The sequence below is a fragment of the Bubalus bubalis genome, chromosome 4, assembly GCF_019923935.1.
Source record: "Bubalus bubalis isolate 160015118507 breed Murrah chromosome 4, NDDB_SH_1, whole genome shotgun sequence".
NCBI lineage: Eukaryota > Metazoa > Chordata > Mammalia > Artiodactyla > Bovidae > Bubalus > Bubalus bubalis.
The window spans coordinates 7,578,763-7,606,223 of NC_059160.1; the positions used below are offsets into that span (position 1 = coordinate 7,578,763).

The following is a 27,461-nucleotide window of genomic DNA, read 5'->3' on the forward strand; positions in this document are numbered from 1 at the left end:
CTCGAGGCCCCTCCTTGCTGGGCTGGTCCAGGGACTTGGGTCTCAGGCCCAGGCCCAGATTCAGAGCAGGAGGCCCTGTAACTCCAGCCGCTGCTCCCGCGGTGCCCGTCTCTCCCTCACCTCACAAAGCCTCCCATTCAGCTCTGCCCCTGCTTGCCAGGTCTGTGGGCCGGGAGGGGGGGGCTCCCCCGGCATCCAGGCGGGGGACCGTCGCCAGCCTTTCCCTGTGCTGCGCCTCCAGGCCAGACTGGCCGTGCGATCGGCATGGCGGGGTGAGTCTTGGGGCCTCAGTGTTGCTGGGGGGGGGGGGTCTGAGAAGCTGCATGGCTGCAGGCAAGCCCCTGTCCCTCTCTGGGCCTCTCAGGGCTGGGGGGACAGGGGCTCTGGGATCTTCCCAGACAGAGATTCTCCAAGGGTCTCAAAAGAGGGTTTTGAGGAAGATGGCGGGTGCAGTTGCTCCCGGGAGCTCCCCTGGGCTAGTCCTCCAGGAGCCCGGCTGAGAGCTTGGCAGCCCTCCTGGATGCTTGACCTTGCAGGGATCTGTCACCACGCAGCCCCCACCCCACTCCAGCCTGCGCTGAGCCCCAACCTCACTACAGACTAGAGGATGCCACCAGCCCCAAGGCCAGGCTGGACCCTGGGACTCCAAGGAGACTGCAAAATAGATGGTGAAAAGCCAGTGAACAGAAACAGGGGCAGCTCAGGGTAGAAGCCAGCCCAGGGGTCAGGAAGGGCTGCTCAGAGCTAAGGACAGACACGGGAAGAGCTGGTGAGGTTCGCGTGGCAGGCAGACAGGAGGGAGCTGCTCTGCGTACTTACGGTACGCTGAAGGCTCAGAGCGGGTGGGTACCTGTCAGGGAATCAGGACTCAGGACCTCCCAGCAAAGGCAGTGAGGAGATGCTGGAGGGTTTTCAGCTGGGGTGTCAGGGCCCAGCTGTATTTTGGAAGGTTCCCTCTGGGTGTTAGCGGTGAGTGGAAGGCTGGGGGGGCAAGGAGTGCCACCGTGGCACGGTGGGCCCTGTGGAGAGGCAGGTAGCAGTTGGGAGGTGAAGGGGTCTTGCTGGGCAATGGACGGATGGTGGGTGGACAGATGGGTAAGTGGACAGACCTGGCCCAAAGCATAGCTCCAAGGCCATATCCTCAGTTTCCCCCAGGCCAGGCCAGCTGGGTGGTGCTAAGATGGAGAGAGGACAGCAGAGGAATAAACAGGAGAGAAGTCAGAGCTCCCACCAGCCTGCCTGTCAGAGTGGCGCTGGCCAGCCACCAAGGCTCCTTGAGGCTCTCGGATTCCATGACACCTGGTCCCCCAAAGTCTAGCCTCACTTGGGCCAGGCCTGGGCCCGCCCCTCCAGCTGCTGGGCCGTCTTCCCAAGGTGGGTGTCATGCTCCCTGGCACCAGGGTGCCAATGCCACATCAGTCTGAGGAACAGCTAACTCTCCATCGCCAGCCTCACCCCGGGAAGACAGGCCTCCCCTGGACCCAGGAGACTCTGCACTGCCTGTTCACTCCTCTGAACTGACTGGGCAAGGCCTCACCAAGGCAATGGGCAGATAGTCACAGAGACTCGCCAGGTCGTCCCTCTGATCCTGTCTCCTCTGTTAAAACAGGGAATCCCAGCTCTGTGGAGGGGTTGGAGGCTCAGGGTAACAAAAGCTTCCCCAGCGCCAAAGGAGGAAGATGTCCGATGGGCTCTGGGACAAGAAGCAGGGCTCAGGGAAGCGGACAGTGTGGGTCTCTTGTTCTGTGAACAGTTGGCCCTTCTCTCTGCCAGGCCCCAGAGCCTCTCCCTGGTGCTGTTGCTTCCACTGCTGCTGCCGCTAGGGCCAAACCGGTGCGCAGTGGCCCAGCGCTGTCCACAGGCCTGCGTCTGTGACAATCCCAGAAGGCATGTCGCCTGCCGGCACCAGAACCTCACCGAGGTGCCAACTGCCATCCCTGAGGTCAGCAGGGCAAGGTGGGGTGGAGAAGGACAGCGGGAGGAGCCTGGGCTGGCACCGGAGGTTCTGCCACTACCTGGCTGGGGGAGGCCCCGGCAAGTCACTTTTCCTCCCTGAGCCTCCGTCTTCACATCTGTAAAATGGGAATGGTAACAGCCAACAACAGGGAGATGATCTATTTAAAATCCTAAGTGATTGGAACAGTTATGTGACCTATAATAGATACTGAGTTAATTACAGGCCCTAGGGCAGTGAACTGGGGACCTCCTGGGATAAGGTATGGTCTCTGCCCTGCGGAGTCAAGAGCTGGAGAGTGAAAGTAGAGGGGTCAGTGATAATTCAGTGTGGAAAGTGCCAGAGTGGGTAATACCCTGGTGGCTGTGGATACCCTGGAGGAGGTGTCAGGGAGCAGGATGAAGAGAATGAGGGGGAGGAGACTGTTCCAGGTGAGGGAAGAGCAGGTGCCAGCATCAGCAAGGGGCACAGGCTGTGGTCTGGGTGCCCCTCAGCGTCCCCTCCCTCTCCCTGCTCAGCTGACCCAGCGTCTGGACCTCCAGGGCAACATGCTGAAGGAGATCCCCCCGGCCGCCTTCCAGGACCTGCCTCACCTGACACACCTGGACCTGCGGCGCTGCCAGGTGGAGCTGGTGGCTGAGGGTGCCTTCCGAGGCCTAGGCCGCCTGCTCCTCCTCAACCTGGCCTCCAACCGCCTGAGCGCGCTACCCCAGGAGGCGCTGGACGGGCTAGGCTCGCTGCAGCGGCTGGAGCTGGCGGGGAACTTGCTGGAGGAGCTGCGGCCAGGGACGTTTGGGGCGCTGGGCGCGGTGACCACGCTGAACCTGGCCCACAACGCCCTGGTCTACCTGCCCGCCATGGCCTTCCAGGGGCTGGTGCGCGCCCGCTGGCTGCAGCTGTCGCACAACGCGCTCAGCGTGCTGGCCCCCGAGGCCCTGGCCGGCCTGCCCGCCCTGCGCCGGCTCAGCCTGCACCACAACGAGCTGCAGGCCCTGCCTGGGGCGGCCTTGTCCCAGGCCCGCGGCCTGGCCCGCCTCGAGCTGGGCCACAACCCCTTCACCTACACGGGCGAGGAGGATGGGCTGGCGCTCCCCGGCCTGCGGGAGCTGAGGCTGGACCACGGGGCCCTGCAGGCCCTAGATGCCCGGGCCTTCGCCCGCTGCCCTCGCTTGCACACCCTGGATCTCCGCGGGAACCAGCTGGACGCCCTGCCGCCGCTGCAGGGCCCGGGGCAGCTGCGCCGGCTGCGGCTGCAGGGAAATCCGCTGTGGTGCGGCTGCCGGGCCCGGCCACTGCTGGAGTGGCTGGCGCGGGCGCGCGTGCGCTCAGACGGCGCGTGCTGGGGGCCGCGGCGCCTGCGCGGGGAGGCCCTGGACGCCCTGCGGCCCTCGGACCTGCGCTGTCCCAGGCCCGGGGCGGAGGAGGAGGAGGAGGCCGAGGAGCTGAAGGCCGCGCGGCCCCGCGCCCCTGGCGGCGCCCCTGGGGAGGAGGCCGGGGCGGCCGGGCCCTGCCCGCGCACCTGCGTGTGTGTCCCGGAATCGCGGCACAGCAGCTGTGAAGGCCGGGGCCTGCAGGCCGTGCCCCGCGGCTTCCCCAACGACACCCAGCTCCTGGACCTCAGGCGGAACCGCTTCCCCGTGGTGCCCCAAGCGGCCTTCCCGGGTCTGGGCCGCCTCGTGTCGCTGCACCTGCAGCACTGCGGCCTCACGGAGCTGGAGGCGGGCGCCCTGGCGGGGCTGCACAGCCTCATCTACCTCTACCTGTCGGACAACCGGCTCTCCGGCCTCAGCGCTGCCGCTCTCGAGGGGGCCCCCCGCCTGGGCTACCTGTACCTGGAGCGGAACCGCTTTGTGCGGATGCCAGGGGCCGCCCTGCTCGCCCTGCCCAGCCTCTTCTCCCTGCACCTGCAGGACAATGCCCTGGACCACCTGGCACCCGGTGACCTGGCAGGCGGGCGGGCCTTGCGCTGGCTCTACCTGAGTGGGAACCGCCTCGCCCGAGTGTCCCCTGGGGCACTGGGCCCCGCTCGGGAGCTGGAGAAGTTGCACCTGGACAAGAACCAGCTGGGCGAGGTGCCCACTGAAGCCCTGGAGGGGCTGCCGGCCCTCCTGGAGCTGCAGCTCTCGGGGAACCCGCTCGGGGCCCTACGAGATGGAGCCTTCCGGCCCGTGGGCCCTTCGCTGCAGCACCTCTTCCTGAACAGCAGTGGCCTGGAGCAGGTGGGCGCAGGGGAAGAGGGGCGAGGGGAGGCAGCCCACACCGCTGCCCTGCCTCGCTGGGCCCCATGCTGGGCGTGGGGCCCTGAGATGAGCCGGGCACTGCGCCTGCCCCTAGGAGCTCAGGTGTAGGCCACAGATCAGGCCGAATGCTGTGCCACAGGGAGGCAAGGAGGATGCTGCTGAGGCCTGGAGGCGGGAGCTCCCCAGGGTCTGTGGGATTACCTGCTGTTACACACGTTGTGGGCAGGGCTTTTGTTACAATTATATGGGGGGTATATATATAAATAATTACAATAATTATAAATATTTATATTTATAATCAAATATTTATAAATAATATATATTATATGGGGGGATAGGGCCTAGCAGTAAGAACCATGAACTGGGGGGTCTGGGTGACTTGCAGAAGGCAGTGCTTTGGCCTTGGACCAGCCTGAGTCTTCCACCATCACTGCCCTTCCTGCCCCTGCCTTGGCCTCGCCACTCCCCAGGCCTGGGGCTGGGACAGGCGTGCAGGATCTCACACCAGGGCCTGGCGCCTTCCTGCAGATTTCTCCTGGGGCCTTCTCGGGCTTGGGGCCCCGGCTCCGGAGCCTACACCTGCAGAAGAACCAGCTGCAGACGCTGCCTGCCTTGCCCGGTCTTGGTGAGCTGGAGCTTGTTGACCTCAGCGGCAACCCCTTCCACTGTGACTGCCAGCTGCTCCCGCTTCACAGGTGAGCACCTCCGCCTGAAGCCCCCCAGCAGGGGGCCCGGCCAGCTGCTCTCAAGCCCCCACCGTCTCTCTGGGGGCACCAAGTCGGTGCCATCTGAGCACCTTTGGCAGGGGAAGATCCTGCCAGGGCCAGTTACCCTCTCTGGGGAACTACCCCACAGGGCTTGGGGTGGGTTTCCCTGAGCCTCTGTTCCCTCATCCATAAAGTGGGGGTGAAATCTGCCTGGCCGAGTGGACCTAGTCAGTGTGTGTGTGTGCTGTACATCATTGCCCAAGAAAGCAGCAAGGGCCCTGGAGCCCAGTGACCGGGGCTCACACCTGCCTCTGTGATTGTCTCCTTTTGAGGAACGTGGCCTCTCTGTGCTGTTTCGTCGTCTGTAAAGGCCATGATGGTGACTGTAAAATGACGTTAAATTCAGTAGCTCGTCTTGATCGGTTTGGCTCACCAGTTCTCCACCACTGTTTATTACTGGCCCCCTTTTACAGGAAGGGAATTGAGGTTTGACTTGCTCAGGATCACTTAACTGGTGCGTCCACTCTCACCCACTAGGCCCCACCATCCCCAAATCCCTGAGGACCTCCTCGCTGTCCTCAGGAAAGCTCGGCACAGGGGCTTCTCCACCACCCCTTTTCTTCTCAGGTGGCTGGCTGGGCTGAACCTGCGCGTGGGGGCCACCTGTGCCACCCCTCCCAGTGCCCGTGGCCAGAGGGTGAAGGCCGCAGCTGCTGTCTTTGAAGCCTGCCCAGGCCAGGCTGCCAGGAAGGCCAAGCGGACACCAGCCCCCAGGCCTGGTGCCCGGGGGACCCCCATGAAGGGAAGACGGCAGAGAGCGAACAAGGTCGGCCGAGGGGTGGGGGCGGCGAGGCCTTGGTGGGTGGGTCAGGTTTCAAGGCCCTTATGGTAGTAGGGGTCTGACTTGTCTTGGTCCCAGTTTCATAAGGTTGTAGATCTGGGCGGGGACCAGATCTACTTCTGGTGGCTTCTGAGAGTGATGTCCACCCTCTCCAGCTCTGCGCTAAGCTCAGAGGGGGCCTATGGGGAAATGACTGCACGCCGTTTTGTCCCCTGGGCAGTGGCTGATTAAGCTGCAGCCTCCCGAGACCGTGTGTGTCCAGAAGAATCCCACAGTGACGGTCACTGCTGGCTTGCTGTCCATTCAGCCTTTTCCCACCCAATCTCAGGGGCCTTGCTTGTTGCTGGGGTGGGAAGAGCAAGGGTACAGGTGTGTTGTTGGCACCACAGATCAGACTCCATCACCCCCTTGACTACATTTGACAAAACATATAGTTTTCTTTCTTTTTTTTTTTTTTAAGTAACTGGGATCATAATTCAGTTCAGTCTCTCAGTCATGTCCGACTCTGCGACCCCATGGACTGCAGCATGCCAGGCCTCCCTGTCCATCTCCAGCAATTTACCCAAACTCATGTCCATTGAATCGGTGATGCCATCCAGCCATCTCATCCTCTGTTGTCCCCTTCTCCTCCTGCCTTCAATCTTTCCCAGCATCAGGATCTTTTCAAATGAGTCAGTTCCTCACATCAGGTGGCCAAAGTATTGGAGTTTCAGCTTCAGCATCAGTCCTTCCAATGAATATTCAAGATTGATTTCTTTTAGGATGGACTGGTTGGATCTCCTTACTATCCAAGGGACTCTCAAGTCTTCTCCAACACCACAGTTCAAAAGCATCAATTCTTTGGCGCTCAGCTTTCTTTATAGTCCAACTCTCACATCCATACATGACTACTGGAAAAACCAAAGCTTTGGCTAGATGAACCTTTGTTGGCAAAGTCAACTCTCTGCTTTTTAATATGCTGTCTGCTGCTGCTAAGTTGCTTCAGTCGTGGTTGGTCGTAACTTTTCTTCCAAGGAGCAAGCGTCTTTTAATTTCATGGATGCAGTCACCATCTGCAGTGATTTTAGAGCCTTCCAAAATAAAGTCTGTCACTGTTTCCATTGTTTCCCCATTTATTTGCCATGAAGTGATGGGACCAGATGCCATGATCTTAGTTTTCTGAATGTTGAGCTTTAAGCCAACTTTTTCACTCTTCTCTTTCACTTTCATCAAAAGGCTCTTTAGTTCTTCTTTGCTTTCTGTCGTAAGTGTGGTGTCATCTGCATATCTGAGGTTGATATTTCTCCCGGCAATCTTGATTCCAGCTTGTGCTTCATCCAGCCCGCATTTCTCATGATGTACTCTGCATATAAGTGAAATAAGCAGGGTGACAATATACAGCCTTGACATACTCCTTTTCCTATTTGGAACCAGTCTGTTGTTCCATGTCCAGTTCTAACTGTTGCTTCTTGACCTGCATACAGATTTCTCAGAAGGTAGGTAAAGTGGTCTGATATTCCCGTCTCTTTCAGAATTTTCCAGTTTGTTGTGATCCACACAGAAAGGCTTTGGCGTAGTCAATAAAGCAGCTGTTTTTCTGGAACTCTCTTGCTTTTTCTGTGATCCAGGGGATGTTGGCAATTTGATCTCTGGTTCCTCTGCCTTTTCTAAAACCAGCTTGAACATCTGGAAGTTCACCGTTCACATACTATTGAAGCCTGGCTTGGAGAATTTTGAGCATTACTTTACTAGCGTGTGAGATGAGTGCAATTGTGCGGTAGTTTGAGCATTCTCTGGCATTGCCTTTGGGACTGGAATGAAAACTGACCTTTTCCAGTCCTGTGGCCACTGTTGTTTTCCAAATTTGGTGGCATATCTCTGAGTGCAGCATCTTCACAGCATCATCTTTTAGGATTTGAAATAGCTCAAGTGGAATTCCATCACCTCCACTAGCTTTGTTCATGGTGATGCTTCCTAAGGCCCACTTGACTTTGCATTCCAGGATGTCTGGCTCTAGGTGAGTGATCACACCAGGGGTTTATTTCGGCTGGGCTGGGTCTTCTTGGCTGCACGGGCTTTTCTGAAATTGCAGCAAGTGGGGGCTGCCCTTATTGCGGTGCGCAGGCTTCTCACTGTGGTGACTCTCAGGCTTCAGCTGCACATGGGCTCAGTAGTTGTCGCTCCTGGGTTCTGGAGCACAGGCTCAGTAGTTGTCCTGCAGCATGTGGCATGTCCCCAGATCAGGGATCAAGCCGGCATCTCCTGCACTGGCAGGCGTTTTATTTACCACTAAGTCATCAGGGAAGCCCTAGAATTTGTTTCTACTTCTATTGAAAGTAGCTGCTTCCTCCCGGGAATACAAAGGCCTTGAAGGACACAGGCCCTGATCCCCGGCAGAATGTTCAGCGCTGGGGTGCTCACCAGATTGAAGCTACCGAGTCCTGGTTGTGACCTGGCTGACGAGCTGGAGTTTAATCCCACTGTTGCCATTTCACGTCAACTTAGGCCACCAAGTTACTGAACTTGAACAATCCTTCTTTCTCTTACTTGTAAAATAAAGTCAGCACATCCTCACAGATCAAAGATGAAGCAAGCAGTGTGAACACCTGTAAACTAGTGTCTGGCATGAGGCTGTCACAAACGTGGAATCTCTTGCTTCCCCGTCCCTTGAGCAGCCAAGAGTCCGACGGGGTGACAGTAAAGGAAGGTGCAGGGGGTTCCACCAGTGTTTGCACCAGGGAGCCGCTCGCTGCAGGCCGTCAGGCAGTGGGGCAAGGAGTGGAGAGGCTTCTGTTCCTCAGGACGTCTTCCAGTCTTCAGGTGTTCCCCACCCCCTCGACCCCCGCCACTGCTGTGGAATTTCAACAAGTCTCATCCAAAGGCAAGGGCAATGGAGGGACAAGGTTCATTCTGTGCCTTGAGCTAAAATGTCCTGGAGGTCAACACTTCCATCTGTGACCGACTAACCTCTAGGTCCCAGGGATGTATGTACACTTGGTCATATACTCGCTGAGGGCACCTGTGTGCCGGGAACGAGGGACATGAAGACACGGGCTGGGCCTTTGGGGAGCCCGGGGTCCTGGGAGGGGAGTGGCAGGGACAAATAACATAGCGTATTGCTGTGGAGACGTGTTGTTCTGCACTCTTCACGGGTGAACTCTCCCCGTCTCTGTAACCGACCTGGTGGGGTGGTGTCTCAGAAGGAACACTGACAGACTGACTGCAGCAAGAAAGGGATTTAATCGTCTCATAGGATTTAAGTGTGGGAAGCCCATCTGGGGCTGGAACGGCAGCTAAACTTGTCCTCTAGCCCTGCCTGCTGCACCCAAGCATCAAGTTGTGGGCATCAACTTCTTCACTTAGGAAGAAGCAAAACTGAAAGCCAAACAAGTCCCATCACCCCAGAAGCTCTTCAGGCAGAACTTGATCCTTTAAGGGCAAGAGCATAGGGGACAATGATTCTTCTCAGCTGGGCAAGTCACCCTCAACAAAGGCAGGCGATGTGAGCAGGCTGTGGAACTGCAAGCCACTGTCGGCCACCTTCCTCCAATGACCCACCCGTCAATGTGAGGTTGGGTGAGGGGATGCACAGCCCCTGTCACATTCAGGGGCGTTCAGGCTGCAAGAGCGTCGTTTCTATTCCACGTGAGCCTGCACAGTGCCTTTAGGAAAGGACAAATGATCTGGTTCTCTCTGAACTGAAATTGGCTCCCTTTGGGCTGGTTGCCCATCTCTGGGATGACACCCAACAGCAGGGTCCTCAACACACCCAAGGTCAGCACCCCATCAGGCAAGCATGGACCGTGGCAGCTATTACAGGGGAACACAGGGACATACTCAGCCGTGCTGTCTCTACTCAAACACGTGGAAGGAAAGAGAGGGGCTGAGGACAGCAGCCTGTTACCACTTAGGTCCCAGGTCTCCTGAAGAGGGTGAGTCAGAGGGAGAAGACAGCTTCAAAGGAGACTTAACTGCGGAGCAGAAGCAGCTGAAATGTGGGCAGACACTAGGTGAAATTCTAGAATGTACTTTCAGAGGAGCAGCGGAATCAAAATATATTATGGAGTTAAGGACATGCACGGTGAGGAAAAGGACCAAGAAGTACATCCCTGCCTCCAGGACCTCCTTCAGGGCCACGTCAGCCAGCAGGGCAAACCATCCCCCATGTCGAGGCCCTAAGACTTTCTGGCAAGGCCAGACCTGTTCTTGGTTAACAGAAGGGGAGAAAGAGGAGGACAGGTCCCATCCAGCTGGGCTCCAGAGTGGGTTAAGTTCAACACTGGTGGCACCTTCTCTCTCGGGAATACTTGCATGCTTGTGCACACGCATGTGCATACACCCACACCCACCCCCCCTTCCCATGGCACAGGGACTGGTGTGGTCTCCCCCACCTGAGGCCCTGGAAAGCTCCCTTTCCCAGAGAGCAGACCTTATCTCTGCTCCTCTTGGAAATGGAGTCAGTACTCATGCCAAGGGAAAACAGATCAAGGCCACCTCACAAGTCACCGGGACCTACATGCTGGTCACTGCTGCTCAGCTGCCTGCCAGAGCTGGGCACCAGCACAGGGCTCCCCAACCTCCTGGGGGTGCCAGGAGGAGCAGAGCCCCAACCGAGGCAGGAGGGGTTGTTCCACATGGAGTCTGGGACAGAGGCTGTACTCCTCACACCACTCACGTCCATCAGGTGACCGTCTGTCCCCCACCTCGAGACCTGCTCGGGCCTAACCACTAGCCAGCTTGTCTCCCGTGTGTAGCCCCCACCCTGGCAATGGAGCAGTGTTGGGGGAGTGGAGGTGACTAGTGTGGAAGAGCTTCAGGAACTCGAGCTGGAGAGGGAGCTGCTCGCAGGCAGCCCCTGTCACATGGCCTTGCTGGAGAGGAGGCCAGAGGCTAGAGGAGACCCTGGCTGCTCCTTGGGTCCCCGGCCCCCACAGTACCAGGCAAAATTTATGCAAAAATGCTCAGTCTCCAAAGTAAAGCAGGTTGGCGTGGTGGCAAGAGAGGCGCCCTAGGCTGGCTTCTGACTGGCAGCGAGGAAGGCTCAGTCGTCCGTCTCCTGTTTGATGTTCTCGACGGGCACCGGCAGCTCTGGACTCAGAGCCTTGTCGGCTGTGGCCACGTCCAGGTGCTCTTCCTTCACACGCACGGTGATGACTGAAGAGGGAGAGAGGTGCGGGGCAAGGAGGAGCGAGCATGGAGCTCAGGATGCAAGGAACCGGGCTTCCTACAGACAGGGGCCCTCGAGTGTGGTGGGGAGAGCCCCTTCCCCTCTGTGAGGCAACAGCAGCCAAGGCCTAGGGCCCTGTCCCACCAGCCTGGCAGGCAGCCCACCCTGCTAAGGGCTGGGGCTGGGGGTGGAGAGGGCCAGGCTGGTGCTTGGCTCCATTCAGAGCTGGGGGGGTGGTGTCTGGGAAGCCCTCCAGGCCCTGTGGTCTGAGAGAGGTTTCTCAGTGCCCAGAAAATGCCCTTTAAGCCTGACTCTGCTCTTCTGTGCCAGGTTGGAAAGGAGACGACCGGCCTTTGAGCAGGGAGCCACCCGCCGGCCCCCCACCCCGGAGGCTTACTCTCATCAGGAGCGGGCTCCGACGGGGCCTTCTCCGCCGCCTGCAGGTCCTCCTCCAGCAGTGCCTTCTTGGACCCCTGTCTGAGGGGCCGCGTCTTGGCCGGTGGTATTCTTTTTCCTTGGAATAAAAACAGAATTCAACCCAGGCAAGGGCTGTATCCACATGAAACAGCGGTCAGGCAGCCCAGCAGAGGGGTAGGTGCCAGCCGGGGAGGACGGAGGCCCAGCTCTGACCTCAGCCCTCAGGGCTGTGTGTCCGAGGCGCAGAGCTTCTCCCCAGTAAGAGGTTAGTGCCCCCACCCCGCCATGGCAGTTAAGCTTCCTATTTCTGCTCCTCACTTTCTTCACTTCTACACCGTGCCTTTCCTAGCCCTGATTCGGAACGGCACAGGGTCATGCCACTCGACCCACGCCACACTCTCACAGGATCTTAACCCTGCCCAGGGACCGCATCTGTTTCCTCTCTGCTCCCTTTCGGGACATCCTCTCTTCTGCGGAGACCACGTCGGGGAGCCCAGCTCACTGCAGCTCAGCCTGGGGCCTGCTGAGGTTGGGCCGGCCTGTGAGAGGTTCCCAAGCTCGGTGGTTACCCTTGCTCCCTCCCCCTGGGGATCATGAGAGAATGCCTTCCGTCTGTTGGCTCTTACATCTTTTACTTTCATACACCACAGCTGCACAAGGGCTCAGAGACCAGGCCACCCCCGACCCCTGCTCCAACCCATATATAGTCTCTTGTGTCTTTTCCTCAGCATCCTGACCACTGCCAGAGACCAGAAGACTCCCTAAGTGTGCTCTGAGTCCCTAAGACACAGGGTGATGGATGGGTGCATGGGGCAAGGGGCAAAGGAGAGGTGGGAATATGAAGAGTGTGACTGATCTGGGTAGTGATCCCCGGCCCAGGGACACAGGCTCAGGTGATCCCAGGTCCCACCCCAGCCGGGCAGCTTTAGAGCATCACTTACGTTTCTTCCCAAACTGTTTCTTTTTCTTCTTTGTGGCCTCTTTGGCTTTCAGAGGTGTGGTGGGCTCTGTTGTTGAAAGACATGGACATGAGGTAAGAAGAGAGTTCTGAGAGGACATAGACTGCAGGCACGTCCCGAGACCCCTGCCCACCCCTCATGGGCCTCCCTTACACAGGGGACGCCCCTGAAGGAAAGCCAGAGCTGGGCCGTGAGAACGGGGAGGGGGCTGCGGGGAGGGACTGGATGACAGCTGTCCCTTCTTCCCACCCGCATCACCAGGGTGCTCAGAGGGGCCTGGGGGATTTACCTGGTGCACAAGGGCACGAGCATATGACAGAGTGGGCAAGGTCAAGGAAGGAGCTCTGCAGGCCAGAGGGAGAGGGAGACAGAGAAGTCAGGAGCAGGAGGGGAGACCAGGGCCACTCTCTCCCTAGAAGTGGTCCAGGAGATGCTCGATCTCATGCCAGAGGGCCAAAGGTGGGCATGCGGCACGGGGGGTGGGGTGGAGGGTGGTTGGCAGGAAGGAAAATAAAAAGGAAAGTCAAGAGCCCCTCAGGGCCAGGAGAGCCCAGACCTGTGGCCACAGGTGGCTGGAGCTGGTAGCCGGTGAGCTCACACCAGCCGACAGGGTAGATGTCTGGGGACTCGCAGTCCACCCACTGGTCGTACTCGCTGTCCCAGCCATCGAAGTGGATGCTGAGGAGTCGGTGCACCACCCGCCTCACAGTGGCCACACAGATGAGCCGGGGCTCCATCAGGTCCACGGCCTCCAGCTTCATGCCCACCTTGAAGCCGTGGTTGGGGCAGTCCTGGGATGGGGATAAAGGCCGAACAAATCAGCTAGGTCCCCACCCTGGCGGGGCAGCCCTGGGTATGGGAGTGGGTCTGAGCCTGCCTGTGGGGGCAGGGTCCTCAGACCAGGAACCCCTCTGCACTGTGATCCCAGGCACCAGCCCCTCTGGGAAAGGGACTGGCTGACTGTTCAGCATGCATCCGCATCCATCAGAGTTTGGACTTGTCCCCGAAACAGCTGATCTTAGCAGCAGGGACTCGAGAGGAGAAGGGGTTGGAACCACCACCTTGGGTGATAGCGGGCAGGGCTGGTCTACTCACCATGTTGAAGAGTCTCGATGGAGCTGCCTTTGCCTTGGTCTTCTCCAAGTAGGCCTCCCAGCTGAAAGTGTGAGCCTCGTACCCTGGAGTGGAAGGCGGAGATGAGGGAGGGAGGGAGGTGACAGGGAGTCCCAGACAGCGCCGAAGGGGCTTCTGCAGCTCCATCAGGACTCAGCCCAAAGTCTCTCCAGCAACCTCCTTCCTTCCTGCCCAGGCTGGTACCTGCTCTAGGACCATGGTCCTGTAGTACAGGTGCTCACTGCCCAAAGGGACAGGTGGGAGTTCTGCTCACCAAGCCACATGGGGCCCTGGGGCCAAGCCAGCCCAGACGAAGGGCTAGTGGTGGCCGCGGGCAGTGCTGCCACCTCTCCGGTCCGCTCAGACTTCTACTCTGGGGTCTGGCTTGGCCTGAGGCCTCAACCCTGCTCCCTCCAACTGTATGCCAGTCTTACCTTTCGGGGGTGTGAGCTCAATGTCATTCTTCTGGCAGAAGTTGGCTGGGAAGATGGCGTGGGAGGAGGCGTGGTAACAGAACCAGTCGGAGCCATCTGTGGAGGGTCCCCCGTCTACACAGATCATCAGGTAACCGTCCAGGAGGACCTAGTGGTGGCGGAGAAGGAAACAGAACCTGGTGTTCTAAACTGCACCCCCATTCCAGGGTGAGGTGACAGGACAGGGAGAGGATGGAGCTGCTTTTCAGAGCACTCAGCACTCATGTAACCCATAACGGTAAAATCATCTAGCTTCCTCATGTGTGGTCAGTCGTGTCAGACTCTGCAACCCCATGGACTGCAGCCCGCCAAGCTCCTCTGTCCATGGCATTCTCCAGGCAAGAATACTGCCGTGGGTTGCCATTTCCTCTCCCAGGGCATCTTCCCGACTCCCTCAGTGGACACCACATGCTGTGCCAGCGGGGACGGTGTCTGTCCTTTTGTCACTGTGTTCTCAGGGGTGAACACGGGGGCAGAGCCTGGAGGTTGGCTAGATGGACAAATCAGCGTGTCCCCAGGAGGGCCGAGGGGTGGTGGCTGGCTCCTCAGGCTGCAGCAGTAACAGAGGTCTGCAGCAACACCAGCCCGGCTGAGGCGTGGCGATGCCAGCCCCCAAAGGAGACAGCAGGCAGTGGCGGGAAGGCCTACACTTGCCCCAGGACCAGGCTCAGGCCAGGTGTTCCGTAGCACTCACGGGTGGCTGGCCAGGGACTCGGCTAACCTGCCAGTTTGATGCCATGGCTGACACGCCTGGGCCAGCCCACAGGGTTGGCAAGCCTCCGACCCCCAACGAGAAAGCAGATTCCCAGCCAGGAGCTCAGTCTATGTGCCTGAAAACCAGGCCACTCGGGAGCAACCAGTAGGGGGCGCTCTGCCACCGCCCTGCCCATAGGAAAGGCCGCTGGAGGCCGGAGGGCACCCAGGCTCACCTTGCAGATGGTCGCCACGCAGATGTTGCCCAGATTCAGGGGGTCGATCGCCTCCAGTTTCATCCCCTCCTCAAACCAGCCACCTTCTGTGTAGACAGCTCGAACCTTAAAGGAATGGGGCAGTTGGGCAATCTCTGGGCTGACCCGGGGAGGGGTGGGGAAGAGGCCTCAGCTGCCATCGGCCTGGCAAGGAAACAGGGAGGGAAGGGAGATCCAGGGCTTCAGGTCTGGAGTGGACCTGCAGCCAAGGGGCAGTGTCCAGGGCTGGGCCTCACCTTCTTGAACAGGTAAGGAACAGCATCACAGTAGATCTTCCGGAAGGTGGGGTGGTGGGCCATGTCACTGCGCCTCTCTTTTAGGGAGATAGTGGAGGGAGGAAGGGAGAGAAGGAAGTTGAAGCTTCTAACATGACCATCTCCACGCCTCCCCCAGAATGTGGGGCTGCTCAGCAACCTCCCACCCGCACGGAGCAGCTGTCGCAACTATTCAGCCCTGAGGACCCAGACTCTTCCTACGTCGCAAGGAGAGGATGTGGCCTGGAACCTCTAGTTGCGAATTAACTTTTACCATTTCAGGCTGGAGAAGGAAATGGCAACCCACTCCAGTATTCTTGCTTGGAAAATTCCACAGACAGAGGAGCCTGGCGGTCTACAGTCCATGGGGTCACAAAGAGCTGGACATGACTGAGCAACTAACACACACAACACACTTCAGGCTGAGTATCCTTGGTCAAGTCACTCAACCCCTTGGGACACCTGGTCAAGTCCTGCCATCCTCAGGTAAAGATGACTGCCCCCATTACTCAGAGTAGTTGTGGGGTGCAGAGATGTGCCCCCCTGACCCAGGCTGGCCAGGGACTCGGCTAACCTGACAGCTTGATGCCATGGCCGACTCGCCTGGACCAGCCCACAGGGTGGATCAGGGGACTCCACATGTGGCACCAGAAGTCGTCATCGCTGTCCCCATCCTCATAGAGGAGCCGCAGGCGACCCCCGATGACTGTGTCCACCACGGCCATGCGGGTCCGGGACACCTGGGACTTGTCCACCACCTCCAGCCGCATGCCCTGCCGAAAGGGGTACTTCATGCTCTCCACCATCTGCAATGACATCAGAACACAGGCCTGCTGGGGTCGATCCCTCCCTCCCACTGTCCTGTCCTGTCCCTTGGGAGTAACCAGAGGATGGGACGGGGTGGGGAGCGGGAGGAAACGGGCAGAGGGGCCCCTCCTGCCTGCCAGGTTCCACCCTGGCTCCCAAGTCCCTGGGATGATAGAATATTTACAATGTGTGCACCAAAATGCCAGCAACTCATTGTGATGGGAATCTTAGACTGCTTTTCAGATTAAGCAAACAGGTGCCCCAGGGAGGTCATGTGACTAACCTGGAGTCACACAGGGTCATTAGTGCCAGAGATGAGCCACAAATCTCGTCCTGGGGTCCAGCTCTGTGCTCTTTCAGGGATCTGCACTCTGATCATGAGTCCCTCCCAGTGCTCTCTACCTTCCGGCCCCTGCCAACAGCACTCACTCAACCAGCTTGGTGTTTATAAAGAACTGAGCACCCTTTGCCTCGATATCTCTAATTTCAGCCCTGGCCCCGCTGGGCTGCAGCTCTGAACGGCTCTCCTAGCACCTCAGCAGTAATGCCTGCCTCTTGGACACAACCAAGGATAGTGACCAAGATCCCACAGCTGCTCTAGAGCCCCGGTGGTGGGGCCTGGGTGAAGAGACAGGTGGTTCTGTCTGCTGAGATTCTCGTGCTGTCCTGCCTGGGATAGAGGATGTTTACGGAAGTTCTGTAGCTTTTCCAGCACCGGGGCACTGTGGACTCAGGGAGAGCCATTCCAGTTTCTTAGTGGTGGTGGGACAGAGCAGTGCAATTCCAAATCCCACCAGGAGGGGGAGAGTGCCAGATGGCCATGCCTTGTATACAACAAGCACTTAATCAAATCTATTGAATGCATGGAGATCTCCTACAATGCAGGCACGTTCTTTACCACTAGCGCTACCTGGGAAGCCCAGATGAATGAACACTCCTGAAAATGCTGTGAGCAAAGGGAAGGATCTGGAAGAGCACACCAGCAGACAAAGCAACATGACCGATGAGGCTGGATCAGAGAAGGGAGGAAGCTAATGGTAGATGACGCCCACCACCCATACTTAGGGAATCTGGAGCTGCTCTGATGGCTAACCCAAGGGGGTCTTAGAAAAAAGACTCCAGTGAGCAGCACCAAGGACCAACAGAAGGGGAAAAGGGCCGGAGCGGACCAGTCAGGAGACCCCAGGGTGCTCTGCCAGACCTTGATATGGAAGTCCACAGGAAGTGTCCTGGAGCCCACCAGGCGTTTCATGAGGTAGCCCTTCCAGTCGGTGAACTTGGCATGGATGGCTGGGGAGACAGAGCAGAATCCTGAATACAGACTGCCACCACTCTGCTGACGGGTGCCAGTCTGCCCCAGAGGGCAGCAGAGGGCCTGAATAACATATTTCTGCCTTCTCAGGCCGGCAGTCCTGGACTCCCCAACCTCGATCTGCCCTGGGGCCTCTGGATGAGGGAGGAGCGGGAGCGAGGAGACAGGAGGGCTCTGGGCTGGTCTGACTTCTCCCAGGGGGCCCACAGGAACCAGGACGGGGAGCACTCTCATCAACTCACTCCGCGGGGGCACCAGGATCTTGCTGTTGATGGCACACCAGCCGATGGGGTGGACATCCACAGTCCCCAGGTTGCACCAGAAGTCATGGCTGGCATCATTTTCAAAGCCTTCATATCGGAGCAGCACCCGGTACCCTGAGCAGGAGGAAGTGGAGATGAACTCTTAGGCCTTCTCGCTTCTCCAGCCTAAACCAGGCTGTCTACTCCAAGAATCCCTTCTACAACAGCCAGAGCGAAAACAAACCCCTGCCATGTACCTGGAAAGCAGTATGGCACAGCAGGGGGAGTAATTTTCTATGGCCTGATCAATCCCAGAATGAACTTCAAAATGGGAGTTTCCAAACTCACCAAGCTCTGTGGTCCCCTCTAAGGTAGGTAGCATGAAAGCATAGCAAGGAGGGAGAACGAAACTCCAGTGGGCGGGATTTTTTGTCTTATGAAGCTGATGTCTGTTCCGACACTACCTGTCCATCTGGAGATGTCGCCTTCAGCCCCCGACCCCACCTTGGCGGGAGGAGCACCCACCTGCCGCCTGGATGACCGAGGCAATCCAGTACACCCGGCTGGGGAGCACGGCGTCGCTGTTGAGTACCTCCACCTTCATTCCCTTCATCACATCCTCCCACTGGTCATAGAGTGGGACCTGCGTGGGGGTGAGAGGGTTCAAGGGGACAGTGAGCCACTGGGTGGGCAGGGGAGAGCGGCTGGCCGCAGGGCCTCACAAAACACTGTATCCTCTCCTTTGCCCCTCGGTGTTTCCCCTCACTGTGTGTGGAAGGCCAGGCCCAGGACCAGGGAGGAAGCGATGAACGGATGCGCCCGCCTCTGTGAAGAGCCCAGTCGGGACGGGAGTCGGGGTGTCAGACAGCTCTGCTAATCTCACAGGCCTGGCTCCTAGTTGTTACCCTCTGGCACATCACACCTGTGCCAGCGGACACCTAGCGGCTTCCCACTCACTACGTAACAGGCGCTTCTGAGACACAAACAGTGCTCCTTCAATCGCCATACTGGGTGGTTGGATTTCTCTCGTGGTACAGTGGGTAAGAATCTGCCTGCCAGTGCAGGGGACGTGAGCTCAATCCCTGGTCAGGGACTAAGCACCCACAAGCCAAGGGGCAACTAAGCCCTTGTGCTGTAACGAGAAGCCCCTGTGCTCCGCAGCAAAGACCCAATGCAGCCAAAATAAACAAGCCTTCTCCAGATTTCCTGGGGTTTAGGAAATTGGCTTGAAAGACGAAGAGAGCCCCCTCGGCTTCTCTCTGCACCTGTGGGGGACCACTGCTCAGGCCTGCACTCCAAGCCCAGCCCTCCAGGTCTCAACCTTGGCCGCTTCTCAGTGACAGCGGGGCTTCCCCGGTGGCTCAGTGGTAAAGAATCTGCCTGCCAATGCAGGGTTCAACCCCTGAGTTGGGAAGATCTCCTGGAGGAGGAGATGACAACCCACTCTAGTGTTCTTGCCAGGAAAACTCCATGGATGGAGGAGCCTGGCAGGCTATAGTCGACGGGGTCTCAAGGAGTCAGATACAACTTAGGCACTGACAGGAGGCACCCATATCTGCCTCCCGGGAGCCAATGGGCCGGGGGCAGTTCATAAGCACCAAGCTGTCAACAGGAAAGCACTCAAGATGGGGGAAAAGAGAAAGGGATTCTCACAGTTGGCTCTAGATAGCAGAGCACAAAGTGCCATTATGTGAATAAGCCTAGGGGGCGACCTCCGAGGGGCGTGCTCGAAGCCCTCGGAGAGGGTCTGTGGGAGGACTTGCTGAAGAACAAGTGGACAGAACCGATGAATTGGCGCGAGTGGCAAAGCCAGGCTTCGAGCACCCAGACTTCAGACTGTTCCCTCCCGGTGCCGAAGCAGTGAGGCAGGTGGGTGAGCCGGCGGCAGCGCCCGGGCCCCTGCCCTCCCTCCCCTGTGCCCAGGGCACTCACATGCTTAAAGCAGCTGACAGGAGCAGCCTTGTAACTGTGATCCTTCAGGAACTTCCCCCAGTCGAAACCCAAGACCAGCGCTGCAGAGCCAAGAGGACCAGAGTTGAGGGGTCGAAGCGGGGAGCTCTCGCAGCAGCCACTCCAGGAACCCGGGCGGCCGTGAGGACTGGGAGCAGCCAGGGCCTGCCCATACCTGCCCCAGCAGTGGCCACCGCAGGAACCCAGGCCTGGGGAGCGGGAGCACAGGCCCCTTCCCGCCGTGCAGCCTGGGCCCACCCCATACCTGCCTCAGCAGTGGCCATCGGGATGGGACGGGGAGGACCTCATCCAGAGGCTGCCAGACTCTCAGTCGAGGAAACTCTCAGAGGGAAATGTCTGATCTTTCTCCCCCAGGAAATTCAAAGACCCTCAGGCTTAAATTCCTCAGACCGCCCCCAACCTCTCATTGGCCACAGCCAATCTAGATGGGTGGGAGGCACACACACCACAGCCCCTCCTGCCCTGATCTGGGAGCTGTGTCAGACCACCTAGTGCATAGCTTCCAGTCTACATTTACTTAGAAACAGCTACTCATGCTCAGAAAGAGAGAGAAGTTCCTGATCCCATCACCCTTCTTCACACCAGATCTAGGTCTCCACTGCCCCAGGGAAACAAAAGCCAGAGGGCTACAGGCAATGCTAAACAAAGGAAGCTAACTTTTGGCTTTTAAGTGCTCAAGAGAAGAGTGATTGAGGGATCTCCTGGGCCATCTCACAGTTACTCCCAGGTGAGGAAGATGACATCTAAAGCAAGCCTGGGCTGGCCCTTTCTAGCTGGCCCCCTTCTCCAATCCTGGCTCCTAGGGAGCGCCCCCCCCTCACCTGCCGAGTCCTGGCACCACACTCCACTGGCTTCCTGAGCACCTGTCCCCACTGACTTACCGTCCTGCCCGGTTGGGGTCCCATCGGCGAGCTGTCCGGTCCCCTGGGAGTGGAGGAAGGCTCCAATTTTGGCAGACCAGGCAGCTTTGTGCAGGACTTTGGCCTTCTTGGTAGGTGGTTTTCCCTGGAAGGAGGAGAGCCTGTCTGTAGCCTAAAGGCTGATAACATGGCTCAGGATTTGGACTGCCCTGGTAATCTCTTTGGGACTCCAGTTTCTTCACTTGTAAATCAAGATGATAACAATTATAATGCTTAGCTCAGTGGGGAGTTGCAAGGGTGAGGGTCACAGATTGTGCGGAACTCCTTAGGCAGTTAGCCATTGTTCACCTGCTGGGGCGGGGGTCGGCAGAGCCAGAGGGCAGGGAGGGATATATTTTCCATCTTTTAAGCCCTACTACTGCCAGGAACTTCTTGCTGGTGGCCAAAGCTCTCAGCCTTCTCCTTCCCCTGGTGCTCCTATAGGTTTATGGCAGAGAGGGAGCTTCAGAAGGCTCATGAACTGAACAGAGTTTATGAGGTGCTCAAAGGGGTCCTACCCCAGAGTGAAAGGCCACTGAACTGTGTGTGTGTTAGTCGCTTAGTCGTTTCCGACTCTTTGCGACCCACGGACTGTAGCCCGCCAGGCTCCTCTGTCCATGGGATTTTTCTCCAGGCAAGTATACTGGAGTGGGTTGCCATTTCCTCTCCAGGGGATTTTCCAGACCCAGGGATCGAGCCCAGGTCTCCTGCATCAGAGGCAGATTCTTTACCATCTAAGCTAGAAGGAAAACCTGGTTGATAATTTGTAGCTTAAGCACTGATCAGAGAGGCCCAGAGAATTTATTAGAGATCAATGACTGGGGGAGAATGGATAGACGCATATATATGGCTGCATCCCTTTGCTGTTCACCTGAAACTATCATAGCATCGTTAATCGGCTATGTTGTTTAGTCACTCAGTTGTGTCCGACTCATTTGCAACCTCATGGACTGTAGCCCATTAGGCTCCTCTGTCCATGGGATTTCCCAGGCAAGAATACTGGAGTGGGTTGCCATTCCCTTCTCCAGGGGATCTTCCTGACCCAGGGATAAAACCCACCTCTCTTGCATTGGCAGGCAGATTCTTTACCACTGAGCTGCAAAGGAAGCTACTGTAATACAAAGTAAAAAGTTAAAAAAAAAAAAAAAAAGAGAGATCAGTGAACTAGAAATGTGGGTTTAGGGAGTTCCCTGATTGTCTAGTGGTTAGGATCTGGCACTTTCACTGCCATGGACAGGGTTCAATCCCTGGTCGGGGAACTGAGATCCTGCAAGCCAAGTGGCACAGCCAAAATTTAAAATAAAAAAATGTGGGTTTCAGTTCCAAAATCACTGCAGATGATGACTGCAGCCATGAAATAAAAAGACACTCCTTGGAAGAAAAGTTATGACCAACCTAGACAGCATATTAAAAAGCAGAGACATGTCTCTTTGCCAACAAAGGTCCGTCTAGTCAAGGCTATGATTTTTCCAGTAGTCATGTAAGAATGTGAGAGTTGGACTATAAAAAAAGCTGAGCGCTGAAGAACTGATGCTTTTGAATTGTGCTGGAGAAGATTCTTGAGAGTTCCTTGAACTTCAAGGAGATCCAACCAGTCCATCCTAAAGGAAATCAGTCCTGAATGTTCATTGGAAGGACTGATGCTGAAGCTGAAACTCCAATACTTTGGCCACCTGATGCGAAGAACTGACTCATTTGAAAAGACCCTGATGCTGGGAAAGATTGAAGGTGGGAGGAGAAGGGGACGACAAAAGATGAGATAGTTGGATGGCATCACCAACTCAATGGACATTAGTTTGAGTAAACTCCAGGAGTTAGTGATGGACAGAGAGGCCTGGTGTGCTGTAGTCCATGGGGTCGCAAAGAGTCAGACACGACTGAGCGACTGAATTGAACTGAAGTTCCACACAGATCTGGCGCCAAATCCTGGCTCTTCAATTTTATTTGTGTACCTCTGAGTAAGTTAGTAAAAATTTTTGAGGCTTTTAAATAGTAATCTTTAAAAATTCATTAAAAAAATTCATTTTTTAGGAATCACTGGTTAGACTGAGGGTGCCAAGCCCTTCTCAAGTATCCCCAGACTGTAGTTAATAACAATGTTATTATCAGCTCCCTAGGAAGGACTTTCTTATGCCTTGACTAAAAGCTGCAAAGTGAGGGAGACAACAGTAGCTGTCTCATGAGTGAGAGAGAACATGCACGAGGCTTTAACTAGAAGAGCTGGGCTGAGACCCACAATAAACATCAGGCTTCACAAGACAATCACCTGGGGTGCTCATTAAAGCCTCCTATGTCTAGGCTGTGCTCCCTCCCAATTAAACCAGAATCTTCAGAAGATTTTTGAAACTTGCCAGGTGACCCCTATGTGTAATCAAGTTTGCAAACCGGTGTAGTGAAGACACAAGGCCAGGCTCCTGAGATGAGGCTCCAGTCTCAGCTCTGTCTTCCTATAGAGCCCACGGGTAAGTCATTCTTCCTCTCCGGACCTCAGCACACTTGTCAATTAGTATGTGGGTGAGATAACACATCTCCAAGAATCCTCCCCCTTCTCAGAGTTCTACAAATGTCAATAGTAAAGGCTGGTAAGACTAGTTGCTAATATCAACTAGAGGTTGGTAAGACTCGAGGCAGCTGCCTGTGGAATGGAGTCAGAGTCAAGGCACCATCTTCTCAAACCCCCCATGGCCGGAGAAGCTTGTGGCCCATTTCCCAGCTTCCTTTCAGAGCATTTGTAAAAGTGCAACAGGAAGGCATGGGTGTCAGACTCCCCCCAGAGTTCTTGTTTACAACTTATTGAGGGCAGCGGTTCCCTGGAGGCCCAGTGGTTTGGACTCTGCGCTTCCACTGCAGGGAGCATGGGTTCCATCCCTGGAGCTGACATTCCAGCACGCCATGCAGCACAGCCAAAAAGAGAACTTTCTGAGAACACATCAGACCCTGAGGGTTAAGGGCTGGGGGTGAAGGTTAGCTCCATTAATCTGCAACTTATTGAGCTCCAGAAATGGGTGCATAAGAAATACCGGGCCATTTATAACCTCAGAAAGCCACAAGCAACGTCCTGCCCAAGCCCTCTGGGCCCCTCGGCAGCACAGGTAGTGGTTCCTGACTCAGTACCCAGGGCCCCAGGAAGGGTCTTCCAAGTCACTGCCTCTCACCTGCAATCTTGCCAAGATACTGGCTTTCTTGGAGTTGGAGGAGTAGCTCCTGGAACAGGAGACACTGCAGAATCTCTTGGTCTTGGAGAAGAAGGCTTCCCTGGTACCCACGATCCCACACATCTCACAGACAGCTGGGAAGAGAATTTAGCACGTGACTCCCTTGATCATCACCCCAATTCAAACAAAATGATGGGCCCTTCAAACCTGGGGCACTGCATTAACCCCCTAAGGCTGACAGAACTGGAATAGGAGGAAGTGGTTTGGGTGTGTACCCCTGAAGCTGTGTGCCATCCCTTGGCTCTGTGTCAGCAATGGGGCTAAGGAGAATCCCTGCGGACAACTGGGGAAAGTTTGCAAAGAGGAAAATGAGAAGACAAAAATGTACCCATATCATTTAATTTCTGTGGGCCTGTTTTCTTCTCATCTCTAAAGAGGCTGAACTAGATCAATGTTTCATCCCTGATATCACATTAGAATCACCTGGAAAGCATTTAAAAATGCCCTGATTAGAATGACCTGATCTGTGCTGGGACACAGACATCAGTGGTTATGAGAAGTTCCCCAGATGATCCTTATGTGTGGCCAGGTGAGTGCACCCCCAGACTAGATGGTCTCTAATAGTTCATTCTAGTTCTAAGATTCTAAGATAATGACTGGAAGAAGATAGAAGGGAGAAAAATAAAAGAAAGGGGAGACAGGACTTCCCTGGTGGTACAGTGGCTAAGAATCTGCCTGCCAGTGCAGGAGAGGCAGATTTGATCCTTGGCCTGGGAAGATTACATGTGCCACAATGCAGCTAAGCCCCTGCCCCACAACTACTGAGCCCATGTGCTGCAACTGCTGAAGCCCGTGCACCTACAGCCTGTGGTTCGTAATAAGAGAAGCCACCACAAGAAGCCCATATACCACAACGAAGTACACCCATTTGCTACAACTAGAGAAAGCCCGCGTGCAGCAATGAAGACCCAGCGCAACCAACAGACACATAAATAATTTAATAAATAAAAATAAAAGGGGAGAGAGGAAGAGAAGACAAGATGAATGGAGAGGCAAAGAGTATTAGATGCTCCTCTTCTAAAGAGTAAAGGGACCAGGAAACAGGAGTGTCATCACAGACCATCTAACCTGCCTCTCTGCACAGGCAGTCCCCACACTGGAGGCCCTGACACACAGGTCCAGCAGCTATGCAAGCATCACACCTCTGAAGCCAACTGGCTTCTAGATGATTCACGGGGATTCTTATCTGCCCTCATCCTCTTACCTGGAGGTCACTTAATTCTGTATTTCCTTCCCTCTCACTTCCAACTCACGAGCTATTTCTTGTCCCTTCCCAGAGAGTAACCAGATCACATTAGGTGTCATATATTCTCAAGACCCAGGCTTAGAAATCCACCAACTATTAATATTTACACAAACGCAAAAGCACCACCATGTTAATGACCAGCATCTAGTATGTGCTGAATGAATATTAATTGTGAGAAAAGAATGAAATCATGACTTGAAATCAGACTGAAATGACCCTTGGGGATACTTGAGGTGCCTCTGTCTCTCTCAGGTCCTTAGACATCAGATCAAAGAGCCCTTTACACCCGGACAGCTCTGCCCACCTGGCCTACATCTGCCTCTGCATCCATAGCCTCTACAACCTCCCTATCTTCGGGGGACACTTTGAAGGCACCTGGCTCAGAACCACTGCCGTCCAAGGACCGGGGCGTCCCAGGGCTGAGCAGATGCAGCGGGGAGGTGGGCAGCTCCCCCGCTTCCCGATCCTCATGTTCTGCTTCACTTGACTCCTCAAGATAGGAGCTGCTCTCACTGCCCGCGCTGCTGTTGTAACTCCGGAAACTGTCATAGCCGCCGAAGAGCTCCAGGTCATCGTCTTCCTCTTCCTCCTCCATCGGTTCTGAAGACGGAGTCTCCTAGGAAAAGGATGACACAAAGCAGGCAGAAGCAATCATGGTTGGCTTACTGTAAGACAAGGGAAACTGCAAGTCTGCTAGCAACTCCCTTTCCAGTTCTTAGTCATGTCAACGCTTCTGGGCCGAGTGGCAGGTACAATCAAACACCCCTTTCGTAAACACCAGGATCATTACTCTTGTTTATACGTTTCTCAACTGCAAGTCGAAAGAATACCTTAGCCAGACAGAAACATGTATTAGGAATTCACCAGGGTCCTCTGCGGATTTACAAGTGACGACATTTTACCACAATTCACACAGAACACAGTGATGTGAAAATATACTAAGCATGGTGCCTCGTGAAGACATTTGGAAAAGATGTATTTTAGAAACTCATTCTTCCCCCTTCAGCACGTGTACACCAAAGTAATTTCAACTCAAAAACAATTTAAGTCAGATGAAAGTTAATTTGGGGCCCAGACTGCCTTAAAGAGGATTTGAGGAAATGACATACTAGCACTGTGGGAAATACCATAGCTTTGGACTCAGCCTTGATCCTAACTAGCTGTGGGTCCTTGGGCAAGATGTTTAACCTGTCTGGGTCTCAATTTTCTCATCTATAAAACAAAAAAATATTTGGTTCAAAAGATGTGCAATGTAAAATGAGGTATTGTATATGAATCTACGTGGCATGTAGCAGAAAAGGTGTGAAGCGTTTGGGCTCTAAGCCAAGACTCCAAAACCGTCCCTAGTATATGACCGGCAGCAGTTTAATCTCAGTGCCTCGGTTTCCCCATCTGTAAATGAGGACAATACCACCTATTTCATAGGCTTTGGGGGTTAATATGGGAAAGGCACTCAGAATAGTGACTTGCACACAGCAAGTGCTCAATAAATGCTGGTGATCATTACTGGTTAAAAGCACAGGCTCTCAAATCAGATATGCCGGAGTTGGAATCCAGGCTCTCCTACTTAGGGCTCTTGGTTTCTCCATTAGTACAATGGCTGTAACGAGCCTTCTTTAGAGGGCTGCTATGGGCACCCAGGCACTATGTAAAGCCTAGTTCTGTTCCCAGGAGTCAGTGACAGCTCTAAAACTGGGAGTTATCATTCACACTCTACACTGATGATGATTCTTCTTTACTCTCATAGACTTTTTGAGTGATTCCACTTTATATTTATACTACACATGCAAATGTGCCAGAAAGGAAATTCAAATATAAGGTGACCAGAAACCAAATGATGAAAGGATGTATGGGTTACAGGTGGTGGGAAGAATGGAAAAAGCAAAACAGGGAGAGTTTTGGAACTTGACAGACTTAGCGCCCATCTCCTTCACTTTACAGCTGGCTGACCCTCCTGGGGAGAAGCACTACCCTCTCCAAGCATCAGCTGCATGATCCATAAAAAAAACAGACAATAACACAGGGCTTGTAATTGTGGGAGATAACGCATGGGAACGCTCCAGATGCGGAGTGTTTATTAAACTTTAATCTTCCTTTACTTCCCACCAGGATGTGACAGGCCTCACAGACCCTAAAGACGCCACCATGAGACAAGGGGGAGAAGGAAGATTCAGGAGCTCTCATATCCTGAACCCAGTTCCTCTTCCCCCAGGGCAGTGAAGCTGTTCCTCACTCAACCTCACTCGGACCCAGGAGAACGAGAGCAAAAGGCGACGCCAATCGCCTCTGGCCTTGCTCAGCCTAACTACCTGTTTATCCATTCTTCCATCCTCCACCCTCCAGGCGTCGCTCAAAGGCCCACCGAGCGAGGCTCTCGGGGTTCCCTTTCCCAGTCACGAGAAGTCCTCTCCCTCTCACCTCGACTCCCCGTGGTTTCTCCATGAGACCTAACACAGTTTCTTCAACCGTCACCAGGTGCAGGAAGCCATATTGGCCTCGCTGCTCTCCCGGAGTGCACTCATTGGCCGCCTCTCAGGGCCGAGGGCCAATCACGCTGCAGGAAAGAGGTAAAGCCGGTTCCGCGCTCTCCTGAGCCCCGCCTCCCCTGGAGGCGGGGAAGTCGCGGGTACTTATGGGACTTGTAGTTTCCTCTGGGCTGCGCGTGGAGGGGGTCGTTGCTATGGCGACGTGAAAATT

General features: G+C 55.7%; 2 protein-coding genes across 4 annotated transcripts; one reads left to right on the forward strand and one right to left on the reverse strand.

The window, feature by feature from the left end:
* Positions 1-11,431, forward strand: CHADL (chondroadherin like). Of its 2 annotated transcripts, none has more exons than XM_006068890.4 (6): positions 1-272; positions 1,774-1,942; positions 2,473-4,173; positions 4,723-4,889; positions 5,529-5,727; positions 6,203-6,260. In XM_006068890.4, exons 1-6 carry the CDS (start codon positions 265-267, stop codon positions 6,203-6,205), a joined length of 2,247 nt encoding a protein of 748 aa, XP_006068952.2. In that variant the 5' UTR covers positions 1-264; the 3' UTR covers positions 6,206-6,260. The 2 variants fall into 2 exon arrangements, with proteins under 2 accessions (XP_006068952.2, XP_025138581.2); XM_025282796.3 differs by lacking the exon at positions 6,203-6,260 and adding an exon at positions 11,219-11,431 and having other exon boundaries at positions 3-272.
* L3MBTL2 (L3MBTL histone methyl-lysine binding protein 2) lies at positions 8,943-27,316 on the reverse strand. 2 transcript variants are annotated; one of them, XM_006068889.4, is made up of 17 exons: positions 27,183-27,316; positions 25,140-25,380; positions 23,459-23,592; positions 20,286-20,409; positions 19,366-19,445; positions 17,959-18,076; positions 17,434-17,568; positions 17,081-17,169; positions 15,647-15,878; positions 15,055-15,131; positions 14,780-14,884; positions 13,812-13,959; positions 13,360-13,442; positions 12,821-13,055; positions 12,247-12,312; positions 11,286-11,402; positions 8,943-10,875 (listed from the first exon to the last, which is right to left on the reverse strand). In XM_006068889.4, exons 1-17 carry the CDS (start codon positions 27,204-27,206, stop codon positions 10,763-10,765), a joined length of 2,121 nt encoding a protein of 706 aa, XP_006068951.3. In that variant the 5' UTR covers positions 27,207-27,316; the 3' UTR covers positions 8,943-10,762. The 2 variants fall into 2 exon arrangements, with proteins under 2 accessions (XP_006068951.3, XP_025138583.3); XM_025282798.3 differs by lacking the exons at positions 8,943-10,875; positions 11,286-11,402 and adding an exon at positions 12,554-12,608 and having other exon boundaries at positions 12,246-12,312.
* Positions 27,317-27,461: the final 145 nt, after the last annotated feature.

What these genes read in the sequence shown, in the direction of transcription:
- CHADL (XM_025282796.3), top strand. An exon ending in ACAGCAGTGGCCTGGAGCAG is followed by an intron (nt 4,174 to 4,722) that starts GTGGGCGCAGGG and finishes GCCTTCCTGCAG; the next exon opens with ATTTCTCCTGGGGCCTTCTC. An exon ending in GACGGCAGAGAGCGAACAAG is followed by an intron (nt 5,728 to 11,218) that starts GTCGGCCGAGGG and finishes CTTCTGTGCCAG; the next exon opens with GTTGGAAAGGAGACGACCGG.
- L3MBTL2 (XM_006068889.4), bottom strand. Translation starts at nt 27,206, where the DNA reads ATGGAGAAACCACGGGGAGTCGAG. An exon ending in TTCCTTACCTGTTCAAGAAG is followed by an intron (nt 14,885 to 15,054) that starts GTGAGGCCCAGC and finishes CATTCCTTTAAG; the next exon opens with GTTCGAGCTGTCTACACAGA. An exon ending in GCGTGGCGACCATCTGCAAG is followed by an intron (nt 13,960 to 14,779) that starts GTGAGCCTGGGT and finishes CGCCACCACTAG; the next exon opens with GTCCTCCTGGACGGTTACCT.